Genomic DNA, 24,110 nt, shown 5'->3' on the forward strand with positions numbered 1-24,110 from the left:
ACATGGGTGGCTGCTGGAGTGGCCATCCCCAGCGTTCTCATTTTAGCACCCCCCAAAGGGTGTTGGCCTGCCGAAGGAATAGTTGAACCGAGCATGAAAAAGTTTCCCAATATGCCTTAGTTTGCACTTCAGCATATTAGTCTAAACGATAATCAGCTTTAGTTTTACTTGCATACTTTGACTTGAAACAGTGATAGTAAAGAGCCATGGTAGTATATGGATGACTGTATCTGGGAGAAGCATGGAAGAGAGAGTAAAACCTGGTTGTCCTTATTTAATTTGTTGCCAGACATGGGTCAACAGCCTGGCTCAGAGTGGGCAGTGGCACTTGTTAGCAGCAGTGCTCTGAGTATTCACACCCCAAAGTTACATTAGGCAGCATTTCCACAAACGTTGTTAAACGTTTACCTAACTTTGGCAGTCATTTTTGGTCCAGTGCTGTAGAAGGGTTGTGCTACTGTACGTGTGACTACAGATGTGACTGCCCCTGTTCTTTGAGCGTGTCGGAGTTGAGGTCTTCTCCGTGGACATGATGCGTTCACCTGTTGCCACTTCGCGGTAGCCGTACCCCAGCAACTCGTAGTGGTGGGAGGCATCGTGGCTGCTGCATTAGTTGCAGTTTGAGATTTTAGTGATGTTGGTCAATGGTTCTTGCAGATCTTGCAAGTGAAAGGACTTTTAAAAACAGGTGGGTATGGTATTAAAGCAATGACTACATAGGGCACAGCAAAAAATGTTTTCTCTTAGTCTTACTGATGCTGCTGCCTGTGTTTTTGAAATAAAGTCTTGTGATCCATTGCACAGCTACACTGCTGTGTCCTCTGAGGAGCCTTTTGACTGTATTTTGAACATGTCTTCTGTAATGTGTGTTACAGCTGCCGGTGACCTGGCAGCCTAATCAAGTTAGGGGTTCAACTGTGCAAAGAAAAAAGAAACCTTATTTATTAACCCCCATGTATCTTTTGGTAATTAGGGAAGGTGGTGTGGGTAATTATAAAAAAGACTTGAAGGTAAATAGAGACGTTTTAGTAGGTATTTCCCCCACTGTGAGAATCTGACTTTGTGATGGCGTGGGGGGACACCGGTCCACATGTGCAATTTAAATAGGTCTGGATTCTGCATTATAAATATGCACCGGATGCAGGGGAGAAAACCAGCACATTCTCTCAGGATGCTGTTAGGGCCAAGCAGAATCTCATTAGGGACAACTTCAAAGATCAGTTCCTCATGTCCATAAAAACAAGTGTAAATTATCTTCTGTGAGCCTGCTGTTAGCAGTTGCACTGTTACATTATGCATGATTCTAGACTGCACATGCTATGAACAAACTGCACTATGTTTCATTAGCGTGTTTTATTTTTATGCTAAGCCTGGTGACTTCGCCATTTATTGTTGGTATTTTGGCTAATATACTATTTGACTTAAAATTTCCTGTTACATTAGCTGTTAGCAGTGACACAGTCTGAAAAGGACTTTCAAGGTTCTACAGTGCTTATGTTTTTACAGAGGAACAGCTTATAGAGAGCTCCCTTTTCTTTCCCTATTGCTTTCTCATTCTTCTGCTTCCTGCACTGGGTAGGAAGGTGTCTGCTCCTGGCTCTCTTGGGGTGAATCCCGAAGGAGCTTTCTGTGATGCTGCTGTGCAGCACTTGACTTAAATGTTTGTGAAAATGAGAAGAGGGTAGAACTTCAGTAACTTCATTATCCTTGCAGAAACAGTAAGATTCTGTGGAACATTTTCGTAAATGAAGCTATATTGCTAAAAAGGGTAAAATACATATTTTTAATTTTTTTCCCTTGTGGTATTTCTGCCTTTTTTATATAGCTTAATCACTGGTGAAGCCAAACTAGGAAAGCATTCACTTGCAGACCCAGTCAAGGCTCACCGCTGCCTTCAGATGTGATGTTAAATTCCCGAATGGGTCAGCAGGCTGGTTTGCACTGTGGTTTCACAAAGACCTGCAAACTGGGGCTGCTTTGAGCTACTTGAACTATCATCCCTTGTGACATGCACTGTGCTTTGAGAGCTGTGTCAAACCACTGCTTGTTAAATTCATAATGACAGTGAATGTGTCAAGCTATGGTTTTATGAGGGCTTTTTTGCCCCGAGGTTTTGGGTTTTTTTTGGGGGTGGTAGTACTGCCAACTTGAATAGCAGTTTTGCTGTTCACTCTTTTGCACCGCTGTTCTGTTCTGCCACATGTGTCTGTGTTGTATGTGTAACGTAATTGGAAATTCAGAGTAATCCCCTGGAGTGAGAGGAAGAGAAACTCTATGTAGCCAGTTCAGTTCTCCAGTCCTGTTCACCATCTGTCCCTGCAGACGGTTGCACTGGCACAACAGGGGAGACCGCTGAAGCAGGAGCCAGCCACAGCAGGACGGGGCTGGGAGTGGCAGAGGCTGGCACTGCTGCTGAAAGGCAAGAATTATCAAACTGTACACCCACACGGACTAGTCATGGCCTTGTGTTTAATGTATGGCTGGCTCTACAGTTCATTTGCAGAAGTACTTCACAAGGCACAGCTGTGAAATTATGTGTCTTGTGGTGTGGGATGGTGTAGAGTTCGCTGTGTAGGTGATTTGCAAAGCTCAATGAACCCGCGTGAGACTTTGGTGCCATTTCCAAAGAAGACGTAAAGAATTTCCCATCGTTCAAAGCTAAGATAATAATCTGAGATCATTTCTACATCCTGAAGGGCCTGAGTACACCTGTGGAGATCAGTGGGAACCTGACTTTCTACAGGGCCAGAGTAGTGCTTTAAAGAGGTGGGGAGTGCTGAGCTGCCAACCGTCCTGCTGTGGCCACGAGTGATGCTGCCAGGTGCTGGTCAGTGCAGGGATCCATAAGTATCCCCTTCTGAACTGCAGGGTGCTGGGACCTTCCCTGGTACCGGGGCCTCCAGGGAGCTGTGGGCAGTCAGCATGGTCCTGCTTAAGGCTGTGTGGATGGGATGGATGAGGAGTGGTCTGTGTCACATGGAGCCTTGGGCAGGATGTCCTCCTCTGGCTCAGAACCCTTAGTCCTTGTTCAGAGCTCCGACCTGTGGCTCCCTGGGAAGGAAGGGCAGCCAGCTGCCACCGGGGCCAAATCTGCCAGTTTGCTGGTCTAGGTCTAACGTTAATCATGTTAACAGATCCACCTAATGAGGGCACAGATTATGCTGCTAAAAAAGCTTATATTGTTGACAGCAAGCAGCCAGCTGGAGGAAAACGATGGAAGTAAAAATCTTGCTCTACCTGGGTTTAGGTTTTTTGGGTTTTTTTTTCTTATATATCAGGTCTTTTACTGTTATAAAAACATTTCAAACCCAATTTTCTCTAAGTGATGTCACTTGCTAGTGCAGAGTTGTCTGAATTTTAATGAAATTAAAAACCGTTCAGTTCTTTACTCTGGAAAACTCCCAGCCGCTTCAGCTGCCTTTTAATATAAAATAAAAGGAGGCCAAAAAGCCTCCTTTAAATTTTTTTTCAGCTCACCAGGTGTAACAGAGGAGGATTTGACTGAACTTTTTTTTCCCTATCATTAAAAAATGAAGGAATCGAGAGACTCACATGCTGTATATTTGTTCCTACACGTGTGTACGTATGTACATATAATTGGTGCTTACCTGTTGCCCAGAGAGAACGTTGACATGCATTAATAGCTTTGCCATTCTCTGGAAGTTGGCTTCCTTTTGACGTTCTCTTGACTTTGATGTTAAAGCCTGTAAAAGCCGGACAGGGTTTGTTATCTCGCTCAGGAGCGATGGGTTGCGTTGGAAGTTCAGGACAGCGTTGGGAGGAAGTCTTCATTTAACACCGTTGTTCAGGTCTGGCTCTTTGTCTCACCATAGCAGACAATGTTTGAAACGGCGATAAGAAGTGACAGTGATAGCTGTGCTGCAGGGTTACTGGAAGGGCATGAAACAGCATCTGGCCGTTGGACTTTAGAGGTCTGCTTCTTCGTTGTAATGGGTGATTGAAATGTTCTCCTCGTAGAGCTGGCAGTTAATGTGGCATTCATGTCAGTGAGTCCCTCAGGAAAAAATGAAGTGGTTGTAGGAAAACAGAAGAGAAAAAAACAAAGTCTGTAAAACTGAGCAGAGCATAACTGGTTTTTTGTGTAGAGTATGTATGGTCACTTGCTGCTTTTAAAGTTCAAATAAATGCACGAGACCATGTAAGGATACGGTTTTGTTCAAGGAAGATATGAAAAAATAGAATTAACAAAAAAGGATGGGTGGTTAGGACCTAGGTGCTGGGCAAGAAAGGTGTGAAGGAAGTAGAGAAATACAGCCCCTTAGCAATATAAAGAAACTCCCATCAGGGCTCTAGTTATCTCAATATGTTAAAGCTAATTGCTTCGCGCTTTTTTTCTTTCTTCATTAATTTTGTTTGTTTGCTTTTAATTTGTCTGTTTAGGAGGTCTGCTTCCCATCCAAGCCTAGTACTGTCTCCTACATGACTCGACTCCTTTTGTAAAGTCGAACACACAATGCAAGATCAAGCTGTGTCTGGAAATAGAGAAACTCTTATTAGATCAAGGAGGTTCTTATTTTTGTCTTACTAGGAGGAAAAAAAAAACCCAAACCCTTAACTTTCAGGAAAATTGATATGTTGGTCCAACACCTGGCTTCTGCTGAATGGGGCAGCCCGCTGCCTTCACTCACTCCTGCCCTGTCCTGGTGCTTCTGCTGCTTGACTTGTGCCTGTGCTCACCTGCCCTCCCAGTGAGCTGAGTGGGCTCGTGGAAGGGCCGTGCAGCTTCCAGGGCTAGTCCGAGGCAGCACTCTGGCCACCAGAAGTGGCAAGGTGGGCACAGGAGAGCAGCTAGGTCTTGGTCTGCATGGCTGTCCTGTGAGTGCTCCCTGCTAGGCTGTGAGCCCGAGGTCTTGCCTTGTAGTACTGGCTCAAGGCAGTTGTTGGTGCAGCTCACTGTGCATGGGACTGGGAAGAGGTCTGCCTGAACACGTGCCTGGAAACGGCAGTGGCTGGGAGGATGCGACCAGCCAGCTGTCTGTAGGCTTGCAGCAGACTTTTTTTCCCTTTTTCCTGACAAGTACCCATGAAAGTGTTCATGACTTGCTTCTCATGCTTTGGTAAGGAGGGCCAAGTCTGTGCTTGTGTGTTTTTCACCCTTAGCCTTCAAGTAGTTGGTGGCCTTTACCAGATCTGTGAATGGGATGGATGGTAAAGGCAATTGTCTTGGTAGGCTTCTTGATACAAGTTGCTACCTCCCATGAGTCAGAGCTTGATGGGAGACTCATGAAAGAGAATCACAGGCTTGGAGCCATCAGCGGAAGATCCAGGATACAACAGGTCTTCATGGTTGACACTTTCCTCTGTTTTGCTTAGTGGTGTGAAAAATCACAGCACAGTTTATGGAGTCAACAGCACTTCCCTGCACTCACTTCAAAATATCGAAGTGGCTGTTTATTGTATTATCCTCAGCATGCAGCTCTGACATCTTGTTAAACCGGTGGCAAGCCATCCTTGATGTCCCAGGGCTGAATTCCCTTTGCTCCATACTGCAGTTGTCCCTTCACATATAACCATGTTCCCATCACGCTCGGACTGGAATTGCATTTTTGCCATCAGGCTGGGAGCTGGAAAGCGAGTGGCGCGTGCCAGGAGCCAGAGACCTTGTTAAATTCCTGCGAGGTTAGATTCCCTTCAGAGAGTTGGCTTGGACGTCGGAGTTGAGCGTCACTGGGCATACCCCTGCTTACTGACGCCTTGGGGCTGGCGGTGTATACACCTGGCAGGTCGCCTTGTACTGGGAAATGGTTCAATGGCAAGTCTGTGACTCACGCTGTTCTCTGGGCACGGTTATTTAGCAAAGGTCAAGGGCAGAGTGACTTACAGGATCGTATTTTTGGGGGGAGGGGTGCCCAGAGGGAGAGTGACTTGTCAGGCAGGGTGTTGTGACACAGTGAATGTCGTTGACCTACTTGGAAGGGATTGCCAGCCACTCTAATTAGCTGCTTTACAAAAAAATAAACACCTGTGTTTGTTACATCAAGTTGTATTTGCTGCTGTCTTGGTGACACACTGTAAAAGGGTTCAGAGGTACCAAGTCGTGGTAAGCAAGGTGTTACTTCGGTGAGAAACAGTCTTTGGGGAGATCGTGATGTTTCAGACAAGAAAATGTCATTTGTGTGGGCGAGATGAGTGTAGCTCCTTCGAACTGCATGCTACTCTCTTTATTAGTTAAAGATGATCATTATTTAAAAATATCTACTGCCTTTTGACAAGGAGAGAAATAGATGTGATGCTTGTTACTATAGGTAATACCGATGGAAAAAAACAAGTGCTAGGGGATGGTTTCTTAGGCAAAACTAGTTGTTTCAGAGCATGTTCCCATCTACAGCAGCCTGCAAAGCCATTCCTGAGGGAAAGTTCAGAGCAGCTGATTTTCCAGATGGCAGGTTGACCAGAGCCGCTTAACTCTTAGACAGTGTTGCCCTTTAGGGTTATGGTTAGTCTCAAGTCTTCACAGTCTGCAGAAGATGAAGGAGCTCAAGATTTTATAGGCCAAAGTAAACCAGTACAGTAGAACTAGATGGAATAATGAATTGCAGAAGGGATTTCTGGAACAGACTGAAGGATCTTGCCAGTTCTGCCCTTAAGGGCAGTATTCGTTATGAAACAGTCTGTAAGTCTGTTGTTGATTGCCAGAAAGTTGGGAGGGAGGAAGGAGGAGAAAGGTTGCAGGAAATTAATCACTTTAGTCAAGGAACTAAGAATCTTAACTGCTAATTTTGCTTAATGTAGATGACTGTTAAAGTATTGATGTGAACAAAATAGTTTCACTTAGCTCACATTCCTGTGCCCTTATGGTCACTGTGAACTTTGACTTGACTGACTTCAGTAAGCAGGAGCACAAGCCCTTTGTGCTGTCCGACTGGAAATTTCAGTGGCAATGCCAGAATGCAGAAATGTAAAGAAAACTAAAAAACAAATGGATCCAGATGTAAAGGAAGAAATGGTTAAGACAGCTGTTCCCGGGTTTTAACAGTTGTGGGTTTGTTGGTTTTTTTTTCTCCTTAAGCAACTTACTGAGTTAGCCCATTTCCTTACTCAGAAAATACTCTAATAGTTACAAAGCTGTCAAAGATGCTGGGAAGTTTTAGTGAATATCTTTTACAGAATTTTTAGTAAATGATTTTGTGCTGAAAACTCATAGAAACTGTGGGGTTTTTTGGGTTTTGGTTTGGTTTTTGTGTGTGTGTGTTTTTTTGGTGTTTGGTGGGTGGGGTTTTTTTTTGTTGTTTGTTTGGTTGGTTTTTAATTTGCAATTCTCCATAGCCTTGTAGAGCTGTTGTGGAATTTTGTCATAGTCTGTCCCTGGAAGGTATCTTTTCCTGCTCCATAATGACAGGGAAAAGAACTGGCATTTCATTTGTGTACTGGGAAAAAACTGCTGCGGATGACTAGGTGGGTGCAATGTTACACCTATTCTTAGTCGAAGCAAAAATGGTTTTGATTGTTTAAAGAAAGAGGCAGCTACCCACCAAGTTAGTATAGCTGACAATAAGTGCATCCTGATATTCCATATATTTATGTATTTTGATTTTGTCAGTTTTACTGTGAATTTTCAAGTAGCTGAAGCTTTCCTTATGTTTTTATTATCTGAATACATATGAAAAACGTTTGAGTTTCTTCTTTTAACCACTGAGAGGAGAATAAAGATGAAATCCAAGAGTAAGTAAGCATGTATTCATGTAAGGAAACTGATTCAAGATAGTTCCTACAGAAAAAGCTGTTCTGCAGCTGGTACTCTGAAATTCCTCTTGGTGTGGACACTCATATTCTCTAGGAAAAGTGCTTAAGCTAAATCAGAAAATAGGACTGTGCCTAATAAATAGACTCCCTGGGAAGTCATATAGGAAAAGATATAGGAAAAGCTATGGTTCTTTTAATTCACACAGCCTGTCTTACTTCAGAGTAACCTCCTGGTATTCTCAAGCTTCAAGAAACCAGAGGATAAATAAAAACAATGATTCTTTTGCATAAAAATGTGTGCATTTGTTGGTCATTTTTTTTGGTTAGTTTTGTTGGTGTTTGGGCTTTTTTTTTTTTTTTTTTTTCCTAAACTCCTGGTTTGGAGGATTGGAGGTATGATTTCTCTTTTCTTTAGCTTATTAATGACAAGTTTGGTGGAATTCAGCTCTGTGCGTGAGACCTTATGTACCGCTGGCTGTGTAAGCTTAGATGTTGCATTATTTAGTTAATGCCTTACCAACACCCACCATGATAGGATGAGTTTCACCCACCTTGCTTATTCCCATCTAAATGCAAAATTACGGTTTCTATTTGTTCTGCAGCTGATAGGATGTTTTGTAATTTTTACATGTCTAATGCATTGGTTGAAGTAATGAAATTCCCTCTTTTGTTTTCAAGTGTAATCACTGAGATTGCATTTGCATGGCTTGTAACTGCATCACGTAAGTGAAATTACATTGCCCATATCTCATTTTGCGTCGTAAAATGTTATGTGGTGCAGCTTTTTTTCCTCCTTCCTGAAGCTTTTCATGGTGATATTCTTTCTCTAATTTTCAAACCACAAAGTATTTGCTTTTTTGTATTTGGCATAGAAATGACTTTCTGCAGTGCGCTTCTGCATCCCACGTGAACCAAACTTTTGATAGTGGGCAACATATGGATTTGGGAAGCAGCTAGTTTTCTAAGCTTTCAGGGTCTTGTGTTCTGTTGCATATTAAGAGATTTCTAAGTAGATCTGTACAATTGGTAACAACCTCTGGGGCATACAGGACAATACCTTCCTACTGTTCACATATAGAAGCTGCATATTGAGAGGTTTCAGGTTCTCTGGCCTTGGAATTGACCTGTAGATAATACTGAAATAAAAATGATTCTGTTGTGCTTCCTTCTTTTCCCCTGCCTTTGTTACTGGTGTAGAAGCGAAAGTAAGTGCATTTTTAAATTGAGTTTTCTAAAAGTATTCCTGAGGTAGATTTCCATCTTGACTATAATTTGGTTTTGGATTTATTTGATTTTTGGGGTTACATCTTTGGAAATAAATGGTTTAATACTGTAAGAAAAATTGCTAACTGCAGAAGTCAGTAATAATTCTGATAAATATGAATGTCCCAGGTACTCCCACTGAGGACTTGGTAAAACAAAAATGTTCTTTAGATAACCTGTAACACTGTGGTTGCCCACAAACCCTCTGCCTATTAACTACATTATTGATAAAACCTCCTGATTGTATATGCAGCAGTGCTTCTCATAATACTGTCTAAACATGATATGTGTCAAATGCCGTAGACAAATTGTAGTGATGGTGCAACAAAAATACTCAGTGCTGGTTTTTATCCATAAGATTTTTTTATTTTCTGTAAGAAGGCATTGGTGCTGGGTTCAGCAGCCTCCATCAAACAAGTGCTCATTGCTTAGGAGAAAGGGTGTAAGAATACCAAATAACGGGTGAGACTTGGAAAAGAAAATAAAGGGGGGGAGAAAGTAAGTCAGAATGAATTGTGCATTTCTAAGGAGTATCTCCTGCTGAAGCTACATTTGTATCGTGTTCTGCTAGTGCAGACACGAGATTTTATTTCTCCCCCTGCTATAGCTTTATCTACCAAACTTTTTCTCTCTGGAACTAATGTTTGTATCTTGAAATATTGTGGAATGTATACTATTTGACCTGCAGTTTCCTTGTCATAAGTTCTTCAATACTGGATAGAGAGAAAAGAGGGAGAATGCTATCTGGTATAATCTTTTTAGCTGGGAATGTATTTGGTGCAATCTTTTACAAATGAGAGAACCTGCTTTCACAGCCCTCTCCAATCCAGTCACCAGGAATTGCAACATTTTGTTGACTGGATCCAGTTCTGTCTGCAACTGGGTTTCGTGTTAGCCATGTATGTCAGGGAGATGATGTTGGCTGAAATGAAGACAATTGCATTAGAAGGAGAAATAATGGAAAGATAAAAGTGCGAAATTCTCTCCAGTAGATTTGGGTGCCCAAAGTTGTCTTTTATGTTTCTGTGTCTCCAGCAAAGTTACTGTGAAGGGCTGAGAGCACATCTGAGAGCAGAACTTGGTTCTGGTACTCCTTCCCACTTTATTAAAGGAAATTATACAAAGTAAGTTCATGTTTTTCTATACATCCTGAGACTGATTCGGATCTCTCAGCAGTCTTAAGTCTGGAATTCAAGCTGAGCTTAAGATGACTAGTGTCAAAATGTGTGACAATGGAATTAGGAGTACAGAAATACTGGGCCAGCTGGGTGGTTACACAAGGTGCATGCTTACATAGTACTGAGCTTTTGGTAATCTGGAGGCTGAGTACAAACCAGTCTTTTGGTGTTGGTAGAAACTACTTAATAATCTTCTCTCTCTATTCCTATTAAAAACAAGGACTTAACTTTAGAAGAGCTAAATTGCTGTCCGTTTTTTTTTATCATCTTCCCTGCAGAAAACTTCAGAAATCTTAAGAGGAGGTAGAGACTGAAACCTTTCACAAAGGCTGAAATAATTCATATACGTGAGATTGAGTGGCAGAAGGCCTTTTAAGACAGCGTGGCTATTATGAAGAATTTTGTTGAGTAGGAAAATAGTGTCGGTTGCCTGGGTTTCAGTTGGAAGCATTTTATTACTATTATCTTCAAAAAGTTTGTTAGAGCCTAGATGCCGGAGAGAATATACATCCTAAGAGAGACAGATTTTTGCCAGATCCACAAAGCTATTTTGTAGATAATATACAGTGTCTGCCAATTTACTTCCCTTAAAATAGTATCTCGTGCTGCATGAATGCTAGGAAGTTTCTTTTTATTTGAGTTATATGTTCTGCTCTGTTCCCTGATCTCCCACTAACATCAGTGACAATTTCATAGGCATGTTGATGGCACTCTGTGCCCTTAGTACCTTAAAAATGGGAACTCACAGTGGTTGCCCAGTGTGAGTTGTCCTTCCTTTGAACAGGTTTTTTGGACTCGGTTCTGTCACCCCTGTGGAAGTCAAATCATAAGGCAGAGCAGCAGAGAGACTCGTGATTAGCACTCTGTTTAGGAGAGGGCTAGCATTTTGCCTGCATGGAGATTGAATTGCATCTCATCCCTGGAGAGGGTGATAACTTCAGGTCAGAAAGTAAAATGATTGAGAAGGCTAAGTGCAGAGCTTCTTACTTGCACTGTATACTTAACTTGTGGATTAAACCCAACACTTCTATTTCCTCAGCTGAAAGTCGGTGAAATTTCAAGTAGTTACTGTATTTCAGACCAAATATATATTGAGGGGGGGCGAGTCAGGACCAACCTCAAGTGAATTTCTGCAAATGCTGTAGGCTTAATCCAGTGTCTAAACACTGAACATGTGTTTCTGAAACATGTAGTTTTTAGATTTGGTAGGAAATGCTAAAAGATAATCAGTTCTTCTCAAAATTTTGTGTGCCTTCAAGGCCAGTTGCCTTATTAAATAGGTTATTGTCTATTTGCTGAATTTTATAATCTCCAAGAAAAACTGAGTCATGTTTATGAATTCTGTACATTTTGGGACATTCCAGAGTTCATTTTAATACAAATGGGCATAAAAAATGGAGTATATGCTGCTATACATGCTTATACAATTCTTTTTTGATGGAACCCTGTGACTAGAAGTCATATCATTAGTTTTCTACATTTGTGCCTCTGAACAAATTGTCCTAATTTCTGAGAAAGATGACATTTTTGATGTGTCAAGTTAGAGCAAAATCGATTAAATTCAACCTATCCTGGAGATCTGCCCCTATTTGTTTTGGGGTGGGGTTTTTTTCTGTATTACAGTTTGAAAATCTGTTTTAATGGTGAAGCGAGAGCTAAAGCCACCTCTGTGGTTTCCACCCTGGAAACAAGTCTGCTCCGTTTTATGACTCGTGCAATTGAAACGATTGGAGGGATACCACACATTCATTTAGCCTCACTCTTGCTGAGAGATAAAAATGTGTGTTTTTCAAATTTTGTCATCCTTAAATTAAAATTGGATCTAAATTCACTTCTTTTTGGGGTTTGGGATGCTAGATTGTACTTTCTGAGTATATTTAATGAGTCTGTGTTTGGAAAGCTTATAGTAGGGAAATAAAAGTCTGCTTTTGGTGTCGAGAGCTTATTGACATACCCTCCTATAGCTGCAGTTTTATCAGCAAATAAGTTCTTTCGGGTTGAGAGCAAGGCATAAATTATAGCATCCCCCCACCACCAAAACAAAAGAATGTGGGAAAAGTGCTTCTGAATGACTTTTAATTGAAAACATACCAGCATAAAAATGGCAATTTACTGCTTTATTTGAAGGAAACTTTTGCTTGGGCCTCAGAGTGATGCTCGTACTGGTGTTGATACTGGTTTTAGTTCTGTTTTGCTTCTTTAACCTTTGGAAGGCCACTTATACCCAAATTTTAGAAGGTATTTCATTGACTAAACAAATGTAATTTGCAAAGGGATGATTAAGATTTTCAAAAGCACTGAAGCAATTCAGTTTCTGAATTCCCGTTAATGTCAAAGGAGGTTAGGTACTTCGGAAGAAAACCAGCTGACTATTTGCTCCCAAAGAACACCACAGAAAATCTCTATTTTAGCTCTTTCTGGTTTTACTACTGACCAGAACCTGGGATTAGCAGAGGTTGGACTCTTAATTAGTTGAGGTTTATATTGGGCTGAGATCTCTTATGAATTCCTTATGAACGAGGGTTTTCTTAAGTTTGCCCAAATGATGACAGTGGATAATATAGGTCTTTTCTGTTTAATCTCATAAATCTCACTGGAAATAAAACAGCTCCAAAACCTGTAATAAAAAGATCCATCATTTCCCTGCAGCTATAATTGTTGGAAACGTTAGCAGTAAGCTGCTGAGTGGTGCATTGAATCCTCCTGTGGGTTTGTAAATGTAATTTATTTTTTTTCCCCACATTGCACCAAGACACAATTAATGCCATTTCTGAAATAAATATCAGACCTCTGTTTTACAGTTTCCAGAACTGTTTCTAAGGTTTTGATGGGTGACACATGTACATGGAGGTTTCCAGAAGAGGTGTGGCTTTCTAGCTAATCTGGGATAGTCTGTTATTAGATATGTGTGCTTGTACAAATAAGATTTACCAGTGAGAGTGTCGAAAGGTATTTGCATCCCTTTCTTTTTAGTCAGAGAAGAAACCAGATGTTTTCTTGGTGTTTGACTATACTGGAGGATGGAGTCAAGTTAACAAAAGCACTAATACGTATGATTTAAACAATTAATGGCTGACAGCAGCCAAGCAAAGCAGTGCTATATTTTGACATTTATTGTGTTTATTGAGAGGAAATGAGCATTTGCTTTGTTCATTCAGCATGTGTTGTATCACAAAATCAGCTCTATGTATGTGCACACATACGTTTTTCTGGCTGGAGATGTCTGCATGTCTATATGATATGCTGAATTTACGCTGTAAGAATTTGCAGGGTGTCTGCCTTTCATTGGAAGGGACAGCGTAATTGAATAACCTGCCTGTCTTCTTCATCAAAGGTAGTTTCCCTTTTAAAACCAGAGGATCAGTTATAAATACTAAGAAGTTAATCTATTTCTGAACGATTTCCTAAAATAGTCACTGCAGCTTCAAAAAAAAGTAATTCTAAAAGGCCTGTTTTGTTAGGAATTTTTAAATGCAAGTTACAAAGTGATAATAATTCTCGACTGACCAGAGTGGATTTTTCAGACCACAGGTCTTTCGACAGGAGCATTCGCTCAGTGGGGCTGGAGGTGTGTGGGCTGTGTGGCAGCCAGGGGCAAGAGGAGCGTGCTGAGCTTTCCTCTTGTGTGCGTTAGCCCTGGTGGGGCCACCAGGGAGCTCTGGGATGCGAGGTGGGGTGGGAAGGGAGCCCCCGGCAGTGGGGCAGAGGTGCCAAGGTGGTCCTGCAGGTTGCTGACTTGGAGTCCTTTTCTTCCCTGGCACGCTGGCTGTTGCCTCCCCTCCCTGATGCTGCTGGAGCACTTGCCCTGCTGGGTCTCCTGCCCGTCCCACCACCCACTTGGCTTTTTCTCCAATTTATTTGCTCCCCTGTTGGCTGAAGAAAGCCATGGTAACCTGTGGTGTCTGGCTTTACCCATGGGTACTAGGATTTCTTAAGGAAGAAAGTCACAGTGGTTATTGCCAGCTGGGTATCCTGTTCTCCTGCACCTCTCCCCCTTCTCCAGGCCGTACATTTCCCCCCCTCCCTCCCTCCCCCCCCCTTTAATCAGTTCCTATGACTGGGTCCTCATCATGTAGAGCCTCATTTAGGATTGAGATCTGCAGCTGTGCTTGGGAAACCAGCATCTACCCTGGCAATCATGGTGAGATGACTCAAGGAGGTAAAGACACCGGGGTGTGTTGGACTCAGCGGGCCCAGCCAGCTCAGGGAGCAAAGCCGGCTGGAGTGGCTGCGGCGCACAGCCACGCGTCTGGGGCCACGGGTGGCTGTGCCTGCCGCCAAGGAGAGTCATGGCTAAAACCCCTGGGCCTGGCTAGTCCCCAGGGTCTCAGCCGCCGTCCCAACGGGCTTCTCAGCTGCCATCCCAACAGGCTTACAGCCTCTCTTACTGTAATTTGCCTTTTTCTGGATTTTTGTCATCCAAGAGTCTTGGAGCTGACCATGGGCTGTTGGCGCTGGTGTGTGCTCAGTGGCAGCCCCTTCCCTGGTGTCCCAGCGTGGTGGGCCAGGGCCAGGGCCAGCGCCTGCTGCCCGGCCGGCCATGGGATGCTGCCCCATGGGCCGTGGCTGCTGCGGCTCCGGCTGCCAGCACCCTGCAGCTGCGGCACCGGGGAGAGCTGAAATGCTGGGTGTTGAGGTGGGTGCTGGCAGGGTGATTGTTGTAAGCAATGTGTGCTTCAGCAGTGGAGAAAAGAAAATGCCTGGGTGTTCTAAGATGCCTTATAAATTTGGGAACAGCATCTGGAGCAGCTACGGGAGATGCAGCTGCAGAGCAGCGCAGGCACAGTCGGCTTGTTCCTTGCAGCTTTGGGAGAGAGAAGCTGCTCAAAATATGCTGAGTTAAGTTATAGTGAAGAACGGGGGCACTGTATCTGCTCCACACTTGATGCTGGAGTTTTGGCTTTGAGTCTGGGCGTGTACGAAGTGTCCGTGTTCATGTCAGCCTGATCAACTAAACTCAATGGCGCTACATTTTGAGACAATGTTTTGAGCTGAAGATTTTAAATTCAGATGTTACATTCTTATTTCAAAATGTAGACACATTTACAGTTTGATTTTGATATAGACCTCCTGGTCTGTGGCATTACAAACTTTCTGAAATTATGAAGTTGGTCTAATAGTCCTGAGATTTTTTTAAAAAATGAGAAAAATTGCACATCTTTTATTTTCATTCCGTTTCTTGAATGTCTGCAGGGCATACAGATGCTTTTCATGCATTTTTCTTGAACAGAGAGACTTATTGATGTATGTTGACAAAAATAATTAACCCACAGGTCTCACATGATTGCCCAATGCCAGGACTTGGGACTGGCTCTAAGAGAAATAACAACTATCACAAGACAACAAAGCTCTGAGATTTAGCTACTGTTACAAATACTTTAAGTACTGTAGCAAGTAGTTTCCACAGAAATTCCCCTTCTTCCCTTCTCCTGAACTTCCCATGTCAGGGGGAGCATGTGTAGAGACAGAGCTATGAGTTCAAAGAAAGAAAAAGCTGAAGATATATTGAAAAAAATATGATACTATATTGCTTTTGTTTTCCAGTTGCAACAAAATTACCTTTTGTTGCTTTAGCTGGGGAGGGGGAACTAACAGCACTTAGAAACAAGCTTTTTTATGAGTTTTTGCAGAAAATGTTTGTATTTTAATCCTAAAATAAATATACCAAGCTAACTGGCTCTTTGAAAAGGTTTGGTTTACAAATTTTGAGAATAGGAGTAGCAGGAAGAGTATGAAGATTCTGCAAGAGGAAGCTAAACTGTGTAAATAAATAAAACACAGTATTCGTAGCAAGTATGAGTAGGTGTTTTTTTAAAAGCTAGTAAAATAGATAGGGTTTTAATCTATTAACTATTCTATATAGCATGTCTCCAAATGACTCCCAAAACAGTAGAGTAAGTACAACAACACACGGATTTTATGTGCTACACAGACTTGAAGTCTGTGCTTAAATGGATTTATAATGAATAGTAATTTAAATGTCATAAAAAACAAACCCACAAATTCAGTCACAGATCTAACCCAATGGAGAAATTATTAAGAGATGAAAAGGCATCATATGATGTGGCACAGTCTGGGAAGGATGGGGGCCGTAGGTCATGGGACTGTTTGTGCGTCTGGTGGGCCTGGGAAGGAGTAAAATCCCGTCCGTGGTGGTCTCTGCTGACTGCCGACTTGCTCACCTGTAGCAAAGCCAACAGAACCAGCTTAAAAAGTAGTGGCCTGTAAGCAGTTATAGTGCTGGTTTGAGCTGAAGGGTTTGGGGCAGCAGGAGGGATTTTTAGCATCTGTAAATGTTTTCTGCAGCCTAGGTGCCACATTAATCTGTGTGATTTATTCAATGTTAGGAACTGGAAATTCTTCCTGGCTTAATGTTTAAGATTTTTATTCCATCTTCTTGGATGAATTGGTTTCTTGGGAATTGTTCTGTAAGAGGGGATTTGGGGTCTGCATATCTCAAAGCTCAGGAGAGCGGGGAGGTTGGAAGGCTGTGGGTTCAGCTCTCTAAGCACAGGCATTCCCGAGGACCGGCTAACCCAGCCAGAGCCCTGTGTTTTCAGCATTTGAACTCAACCATGCAGAATTATCGTTTGCAATCAAAACTTTTAGCTCTTTCAGAAAAATGGTGCTTGTGTCTTTTCTGAATTTTCTTTGAAAACAGGGTCCTGGTGTAATTCTGCCTGCAGCTCTGTTTCTTGGAGGGCTGCACTGCCCTTGCTGTCTCAGAGGTGCTTTCTAATGCTGCTGATTTATAAGACATAATTGTGAGGAACTAGCATAAGCTTGGGCTGAAATACACAGCTCATGTGTCTGTTCCATAGCGTGACATCCTAAATCAAGTCCTTTGCGTCCATGCATGTGAAAGGCCCAATGTTTTCCTTCTCTGTGAATTTCTGAATTCAGCCCCCCACCTCACTGTCAAAACCCCCCTTGATGACTTCTGCATTGCTCATTGTCACTTATTTACTAAATCTCTGATTTTAAAGCATAAAGCCATGATGAAATTTACTGTCCAGTAGATGAGGACAGCATGGAACTCCCAAGTCCACATGTTCCCCGGGAGCAGCACCGCTGGGATGTCAGCAGCCCGGCTGTGCACGCAGCATCCGCAAGGCAAGGAAGGGGCAGCACTGGGTTTGCTTGCTTACATGGCCCCGCTGTCTTGGAAGTGCCATGGTAACCGTGGTTTTGGAGGAAGATACTGATTAGTGATAGCTGAGCAAGCCACATTGGAGCCTGGGTTTTGTTGTCATTTGGTTCAGCTGCAGCAGCGTGTGAGGGACTGTAAATATGAGGTTTGTACCTGAGTGAGTCTTCCTCTAAATGAGAACAACCGATGGTAAGGGCAGTTTAGTAAAGCCAAGTAATTATTGGATAAACAAGGTCCTTATAGAAGTCTATGATGATTACATTATCCCCTCTGATTCCTAAACCCTTGTCATAAGTGCATTAAATATGACAGATCTTACATTACCGTCATGAATTTAGAAAGCAGTCATTGCTCAACGGCTTTAGGGGATTACATTCTGTCTTTTATAAACTTTGGGAAAAACGCCTAGTTTTCTAAGTTGTAAGATCTCTTAGGATAGATAAGTACCTATTAACAGCTGTCTGTAAAGGAAGTCAGATGCTCAACATCATTTACTAACTTACGGCAAAAAAAATTCTCATTCGTTTTGATACTTGGCTGTTTTGTTAGGTTGTTTTCCATTTCCTGATTTCTGTATTAATCCTAACGTATGAACACTTGGCTGTTTTGTTAGGTTGTTTTCCATTTCCTGATTTCTGTATTAATCCTATCGTAAGAACAGCTAAATTATTCTGGCATCTTTTTGTGACCATGCTTTCCCAAGTGCAGTGATCAAGTAATCTGTCAAGTGTTTCAGCCTGCCAGCTCAAGACTGAAAAAATAAAGTATTGGTGGTGATGGAGACTGTCCAGGTTAGCTGGATGCACTGTTTGGAGCAAATGGTAAAGGATATGTTGAATCTCTTAGGCATGTGCTCTGATTGAGCAGAGACTGGTGGTGGCTGAAATTACTATTTTAATCTCCTGTTGAACTGCAGTGAGGGTCAGGCGCATAACTATGACAGAGCTTTCGGAAATGTTGGTTTGTAAGCTGCAGGTGTTGGGCTGTGAGGTGAGCAGACCACCAGCAGAAGGGGTGGCGTTGGCAGCCCAGGTGGAAGCCTGCTAGCGAGCAGTGTGTCACCGAAAGCTGTGAAAGGGTGGTAGTGCCTGGCCTCCTGCGGCAGCTCATCTCACGGGTTCAGAGGCCAATCCTCTCATGATGTAGTAAAAAAGAAAAATCTCGCATTACTGTTTGCTGTACTGTAGCTCTGGATGAAAAGAAAACTTGAGCCTTTAGGACTGGCAATAACACCACTTTTATTAAGTTTCTATTGAAGGACTGTTTTGAGTAGGATAAATTGATGGGCTGAACACAATAACCTTCAGTATCTCACTTTCAAGTACTTAGTGGGCAAGCACTACTGAATAAGAGAAGAAATTAAGCGAAGATTTAGAAAAAAGGTTACTTGGCAACATCGTAGTGTTTGTAAAGAGGAGAAAGAAGGGTCAGGAACTTAATGTATTTCGATTATAGAATTTTCTGTAAATCAGTCATGGCATGAATAGAAAAATCCTGAACCAAATTTTGGTGTTATGCTCCTATAGGGGTTGCCTAAAGCAAAACAGGGGTTGTCGGGAAGCTGCAGAGAATAGCAAAAGCGTAACTGCTGTGTATGGACAGTATTGGACTACCAGGATGCAGGCAGTGGTGGTCCATATCTTGAGCAGAGGCCACCTGAATAAGGTATGTGGTAGTGATGGAAGTTGGTGTTGGGTTTTGTGTTGTCTGGAGCAAACGTACTTGGAAGTGTTGACATGGAGACCCCCGTGTTTACTGTGTGACATACTATTGAAGAAGTTTCTGCTTACCTTCGAGTAATTGGGAGGAAAACACCAAACACAAAAGCGGTCTATAATTACAGTTCTGCCCAGCTTGCCAGTGTGATTTCAATGGGTAAATTAATTTTCCTCTGTAATAATAACCTTCTTAATATCTGACCCTTGCAAAGACTAAGAATCCATTGATTGTGGGACGTCAGATTTTTGCAGTGGGTTCCTGTAGTGGTAACCAGTTGTATGGCTCAACTAATTGTACCTGGTGCTTTGGGTGGAATAGGAGATGCAATACCAAAACCAGTTATCTACCAAACTTCCTCTCCAAACCAATCCAGCCTGCAGTAAAACCTGCTTTTAAAGTAAAGGCCATATTAAAGTCCACATTTTTTAAAGCCTGAATTTCTCAAATTAATTCAGTGGACTGTGGCAGCCAGGTATACCAATGTGGTATATTTATGGTAAATACAGTTGGACTGGACATGCTTAAATTATGGTACCTGGGAAAGTGCAGTCTAACAAATAGTGTCTTTCCCCCTTCCCCCATGTGAAAATTTTAGCTGTTATTAAACATTGTACCAAATACAAAAGACTTAGTAAAATCTTGTTAGTAAGTGCGTTCATGTGGACATTTTCCCATTGGAAACCAGTACGTACCCGTACAGTGTTTGATTTCTTGAACCACTGTAAACTCCCCACTGTTGGGAGCTGAATTGCTCCTTGGAGGATGCTTTTGGTCTTTCTCACCTGTGCAGGGAGCTACAGTTCAAGACACTTGTGGAAGTTTTTACACATTTCAAAATATAATAAATACTAATGTAGTTTACTAAAAATAGTAAATACAGTCCAGTAAATAAAGGAATACTTCAAAAGTCTCCATGTTCCTAGGATTTGTGTTTTATTTTCTATTGCTAATCATACGTCGCATTACAGCTGTGGGGATTTAAGAAAAACAGATTTACAGTGATGTGTGCCAGTTATTTTTCTTTTCATTCAGGATGGGGAGCAAAACTAATAAAACCTGTTTAATATCTCTTTTTACTGTCAGACACTGATTTTTGGATGTTGTGTCAGTTTGTCCCAATAAGTCTTAGAACAGCATTATTTTGGGTGCTTTAGAATACTCAGAGCTCGGTTTCACTGCTCGCATGATTTGAGATATAAGTGAAGTATTACTCTGACATAACTCCTAAACACCCCAAAAGTTCTAGCTGAAGCTAAGCTCTAACAATGATCAAAGTGGCACATCGGTGGAATGGGTTGAAGTTTTGTGGAGTTGGGATGGGGTTTAATCTGTATGCTGTGCTATTCAAATCTTGAGTTAAATTGAGCAAATCGAATTATGGTAAATCTCTGCAGAGAAATAATTGCTATTCCAAAACAGGCGATGGATTGCTTTTTGGAGTTTAAGTTACTCTGTTGCACATTAGAACTTCTGACCCGCTAAGCATGTGTAAAGCACTTCTCTTCCCTGTTATTTTTCTCTATTCTGCTTATTTTTTTTTTTAAAAAGACACCTCAAAACCAAACTTCTGTGATGGGTTGCATATAGTTAACAAGATCACATTAACAAACGTAGGTTGCAAATAACCAACTGAACTACATTTTAAACATCATTGATAATAGAAAAAAAATGTTTTATCTATGGTTCCTTAGTACTCTGCTGTATCAGTTCCTGACTTTATAGATTTTGGGAAGATGAGCTCAGGACGTTGTATGAGGGTAAGAAGTTGTCATTAGTCTCAGTTCTGCAATTTCCAGGCTTCATCAAAGCACTCCTGAATGTACCTGTTTGTGTGTAAACAAATATTCCTGCTGGAATCTGTAGGATTTCCTATGCCCTCGAACAAAATCAGCTGCTGAGCTGCTCAGCTCAAGTGAGAGCCTGTTGCTGGCCCACCTGCGAGACCTGTTGTACCTGTTCATGTGTAAAGTAAAGGGTGGAAAAATATATCTGAATTCAAAGTCTCACATGTCAGTTTTTCCCAATGTTTAAATTAACTTTAATATCAGAAACCGGCCATATCTTCCGTATTTTTTAATCTTCCCTTCTTGCCAGGTAAGTTTTTAAGAAGCACTGTGATTCCTTCTGGATTTTTGGCTGTGTTGCTTTACAGAATCATTTCTTCCAGCATGGTGTGTGTAAATGGATGTGTGTGTGCATGCACGCTTTGTAGAGATAGCTCTGTGTTGATATCTGAAATAATAGATGTGAGGGTTTTAACCTTGTAACTGTTACGAGATCTTTATGTGTCTGCTTTAGGGTCGACCCTATCCCATATGACACTCCAAAACCAGCGGGCCACACGCGATTTGTCTGCGTCTCAGACACACACTCCAGAACAGATGGCATCCAGATGCCTTATGGGGACATCCTTCTCCACACAGGCGATTTCACCGAACTGGGACTGCCCTCAGAGGTTAAGAAGTTTAATGACTGGTTAGGTAAGGAATTACTGCGTTTTGGTGACCCCAGTTAACCTCTCCTGTCCAAGTGTCAGTCACTGCCTCCTAATTGAATTAGAGCACTTGAAAATCCCTTCCCCCCCTCCCCCCCCCTGCTTACTTCACTTGTCCTCATGTGATGTGCTGTTTCTAGCCTCAGTGTGATTCTGTTAATTAAGACAAATTTGGAGACTTTGCTGTATTTCTGCATTACCTTGGGGGAAAAAGATTCTGTCATTCCACAGCAAGGACTGTGTAGCCTTACGTGTGTGCTGAGGGGGTGGTGGCACCTGGTAGGAATGTATGCGGTGTCCCATTAGTTGACACTGTGGGGTTTTATATCCACAGCCAAAACTATTGCTCGCTGTATTTTGGGTTTACCATAATTTAAAGCAGTGCTGAAAGCTACAACATATTTGGGAATGGTGGAAGTCCTTCTTCCCACAATACAGGATGGCAAAATCAATAATGATGTTTGGAAGGAGAGAATTTTTTGGGGGTGGTCTTCACACGATTGCCCCTTTGCGTTAGGGTACTGGCATTTTAACTTCGGACACACTCAATGCCTTTTGGGTAGAAGACGTTTCACATTCTGCTGTATTTGATAGCAGTGCCTTGATAGCATATCGCTACATTTGAGGGCAATTAAATTGCAACAGCAGAAGGCTAAAATGAAGGAGGGGGACTTAGATACAAGGAATGTATCTAAATGTGCAGGATGCTCCTGTTATAAATGCCACTGGTAGGCTGGCTGTGTACTGCCATGTCACCATGTGCACTAGAAATGCTCAGAGGTGAAGGTGACTCATGCAACTGATCTTCAAGAAACGTTACAATGAATTTACAGCATTATATGAAAACCTTTGAAAGCGTAGCTTTGTCCTCGGGCTTTACCTCCCTCAGTGTACTGTCTCTTGCCTGCTGTATGATGGCCACATCTCTACATGCCTTTAATAGCATCGTTTTATTCCATTGGAGTTCCGTGGCTGACCCTTCAAGAGATAAGTAAAGAACATTTGGATTTACAAAAGGAATTTTTAAATAGAAGAGCTTCTACATTTTCAGTCTTTTCACCCTCCTTTGCATTTTCTCCATACTGTTCTTTTTATCTTCCTTCTGACCTCCTCTGATTTCTACAGCCCAATTTTAAAGAACATTTTCATCCTTTTTATTGCTGTGCATGTGGGATTGGGGCTTTCAGATACTGCCATATTACTGTAATTTAGTTTTATCATTCTTATTTCTAGAAAGCAGCACTAGATTTTATGGGCTCAAAGCTGTCCTTTTTCTCGGAATGTAATCGCAGGACCGGGAAGTAAGAAGCGGTAGCAGAAGTAGGTGGGTTGGTACATAGGTTGGGGGAAGAGACACAGACAACTTCCTCAACTTTGGAGCATTCTTTGTGATAACCTGTAAATGTCAGTGTTGCGAAGGAGGAGGAACAAGCAAGGTAAGGGCAGTGGGAGGCTGTGCAGCGGTGGGCGGTGTGGTCCTCCAGTGCTGCAGTCCTTGGAGGGAAGCCTGGGCAGCACGGCTGTTCAGTGAGGTTCTGTTAGTACCGATGCCAGGCAGCTCCAGAAAAAGAATTGCCTTCTGGAGAGCGCAGACCTCCAAAGTCTACCCTGAACGCGCTGCTGAGAGCAGTGCCTGGCTAGCCAAGTTCCTCTTTGGACTTTGAGTCATTTCACAAGTATTGCTTTGATACAGCCAGAGTCCATGCCCAGTGCTTGGCACTTGAAAATGCTAACTCAGTGCTGCAGAAAGCCAAAACAAGCAAGCTGCTCGTGTGTTTTCACCCTTTCATGTGGTGATCTTATAGTATTGGCAGCCACTTGGCATTCCTTGTATCTAAGAGGTGTTTCATGATGATGTTACTTTATCACATAGATCCTGGGTTTAACATTTGCAACAGAAGAATTCTAACCCTTTGAAATAGGGTTTTTTCCAGCCTCAGTAATTTACCTTGGGGCTTTCTTATAGCATATATATAGTTCTTGTAGAAGTCAGTATGGTATTTATCTGAGAAAGCAGATTTTGCATTCTTTGGCAGTGTCATTGAAACTGGAAGCTTTGATTGTGTGAGGACCTACTGGCTTTGGCCTCAGGCTTTCATATTTCAGACACAGAGAAAACTTCTTTTGTTATTTCCTTTCCCCCCCCCTTTTTTTTTTTGTTTTCTTTCTGTTCTTTCTGTCTCTCTTTTTTTCTTTCTTTTTTTTTTTTTTTTTACATGCACAGAATCCACTTGCATTTTCATCTATATGACAATACCAGTTATTAGGTTTCTGGTATAAGGTGAGGCAGAAAATTGATTCCCCTGTGGAATCTGGCGGCATTGGTGTCCTCATCTGGAATTGTAATACTATGAGTCAGGCCTGCCCTTTTGCCACTTTGTTTTATGCTCCTCTCTGCAAAATGGGAGTAACTGCATTTTACTGTTGACTGTGTATATTGTGAAGATTAATACGTTCAAGATTGTGAGGTGATGACATGTAATAGTTTAAAAGATACATACCAGTGGGAGGCAGCTTCTTTCCATCATAGTTGGTAAGAACCTTATTCCAAAGCAATGGGCTGAGATCTCCCATCAGATGCAGTGTTGCTTTTATAGAAAGG

At 42.1% G+C, this 24,110-nt stretch overlaps 1 protein-coding gene across 2 annotated transcripts in view; it reads left to right on the forward strand.

The window, feature by feature from the left end:
* Nucleotides 1–24,110, forward strand: part of MPPED2 (metallophosphoesterase domain containing 2) — a 107,573-nt gene that overhangs the window by 16,943 nt on the left and 66,520 nt on the right. For both annotated transcript variants that reach the window (XM_037403323.1, XM_037403324.1), the window contains exon 3: nucleotides 21,313–21,494. In XM_037403323.1, coding sequence (XP_037259220.1) covers nucleotides 21,313–21,494 — 182 coding nt within the window. The remainder of the gene's footprint in view (nucleotides 1–21,312; nucleotides 21,495–24,110) is intronic.

This window comes from Falco rusticolus, chromosome 10, assembly GCF_015220075.1.
Source record: "Falco rusticolus isolate bFalRus1 chromosome 10, bFalRus1.pri, whole genome shotgun sequence".
NCBI classification, from domain to species: Eukaryota; Metazoa; Chordata; class Aves; order Falconiformes; family Falconidae; genus Falco; species Falco rusticolus.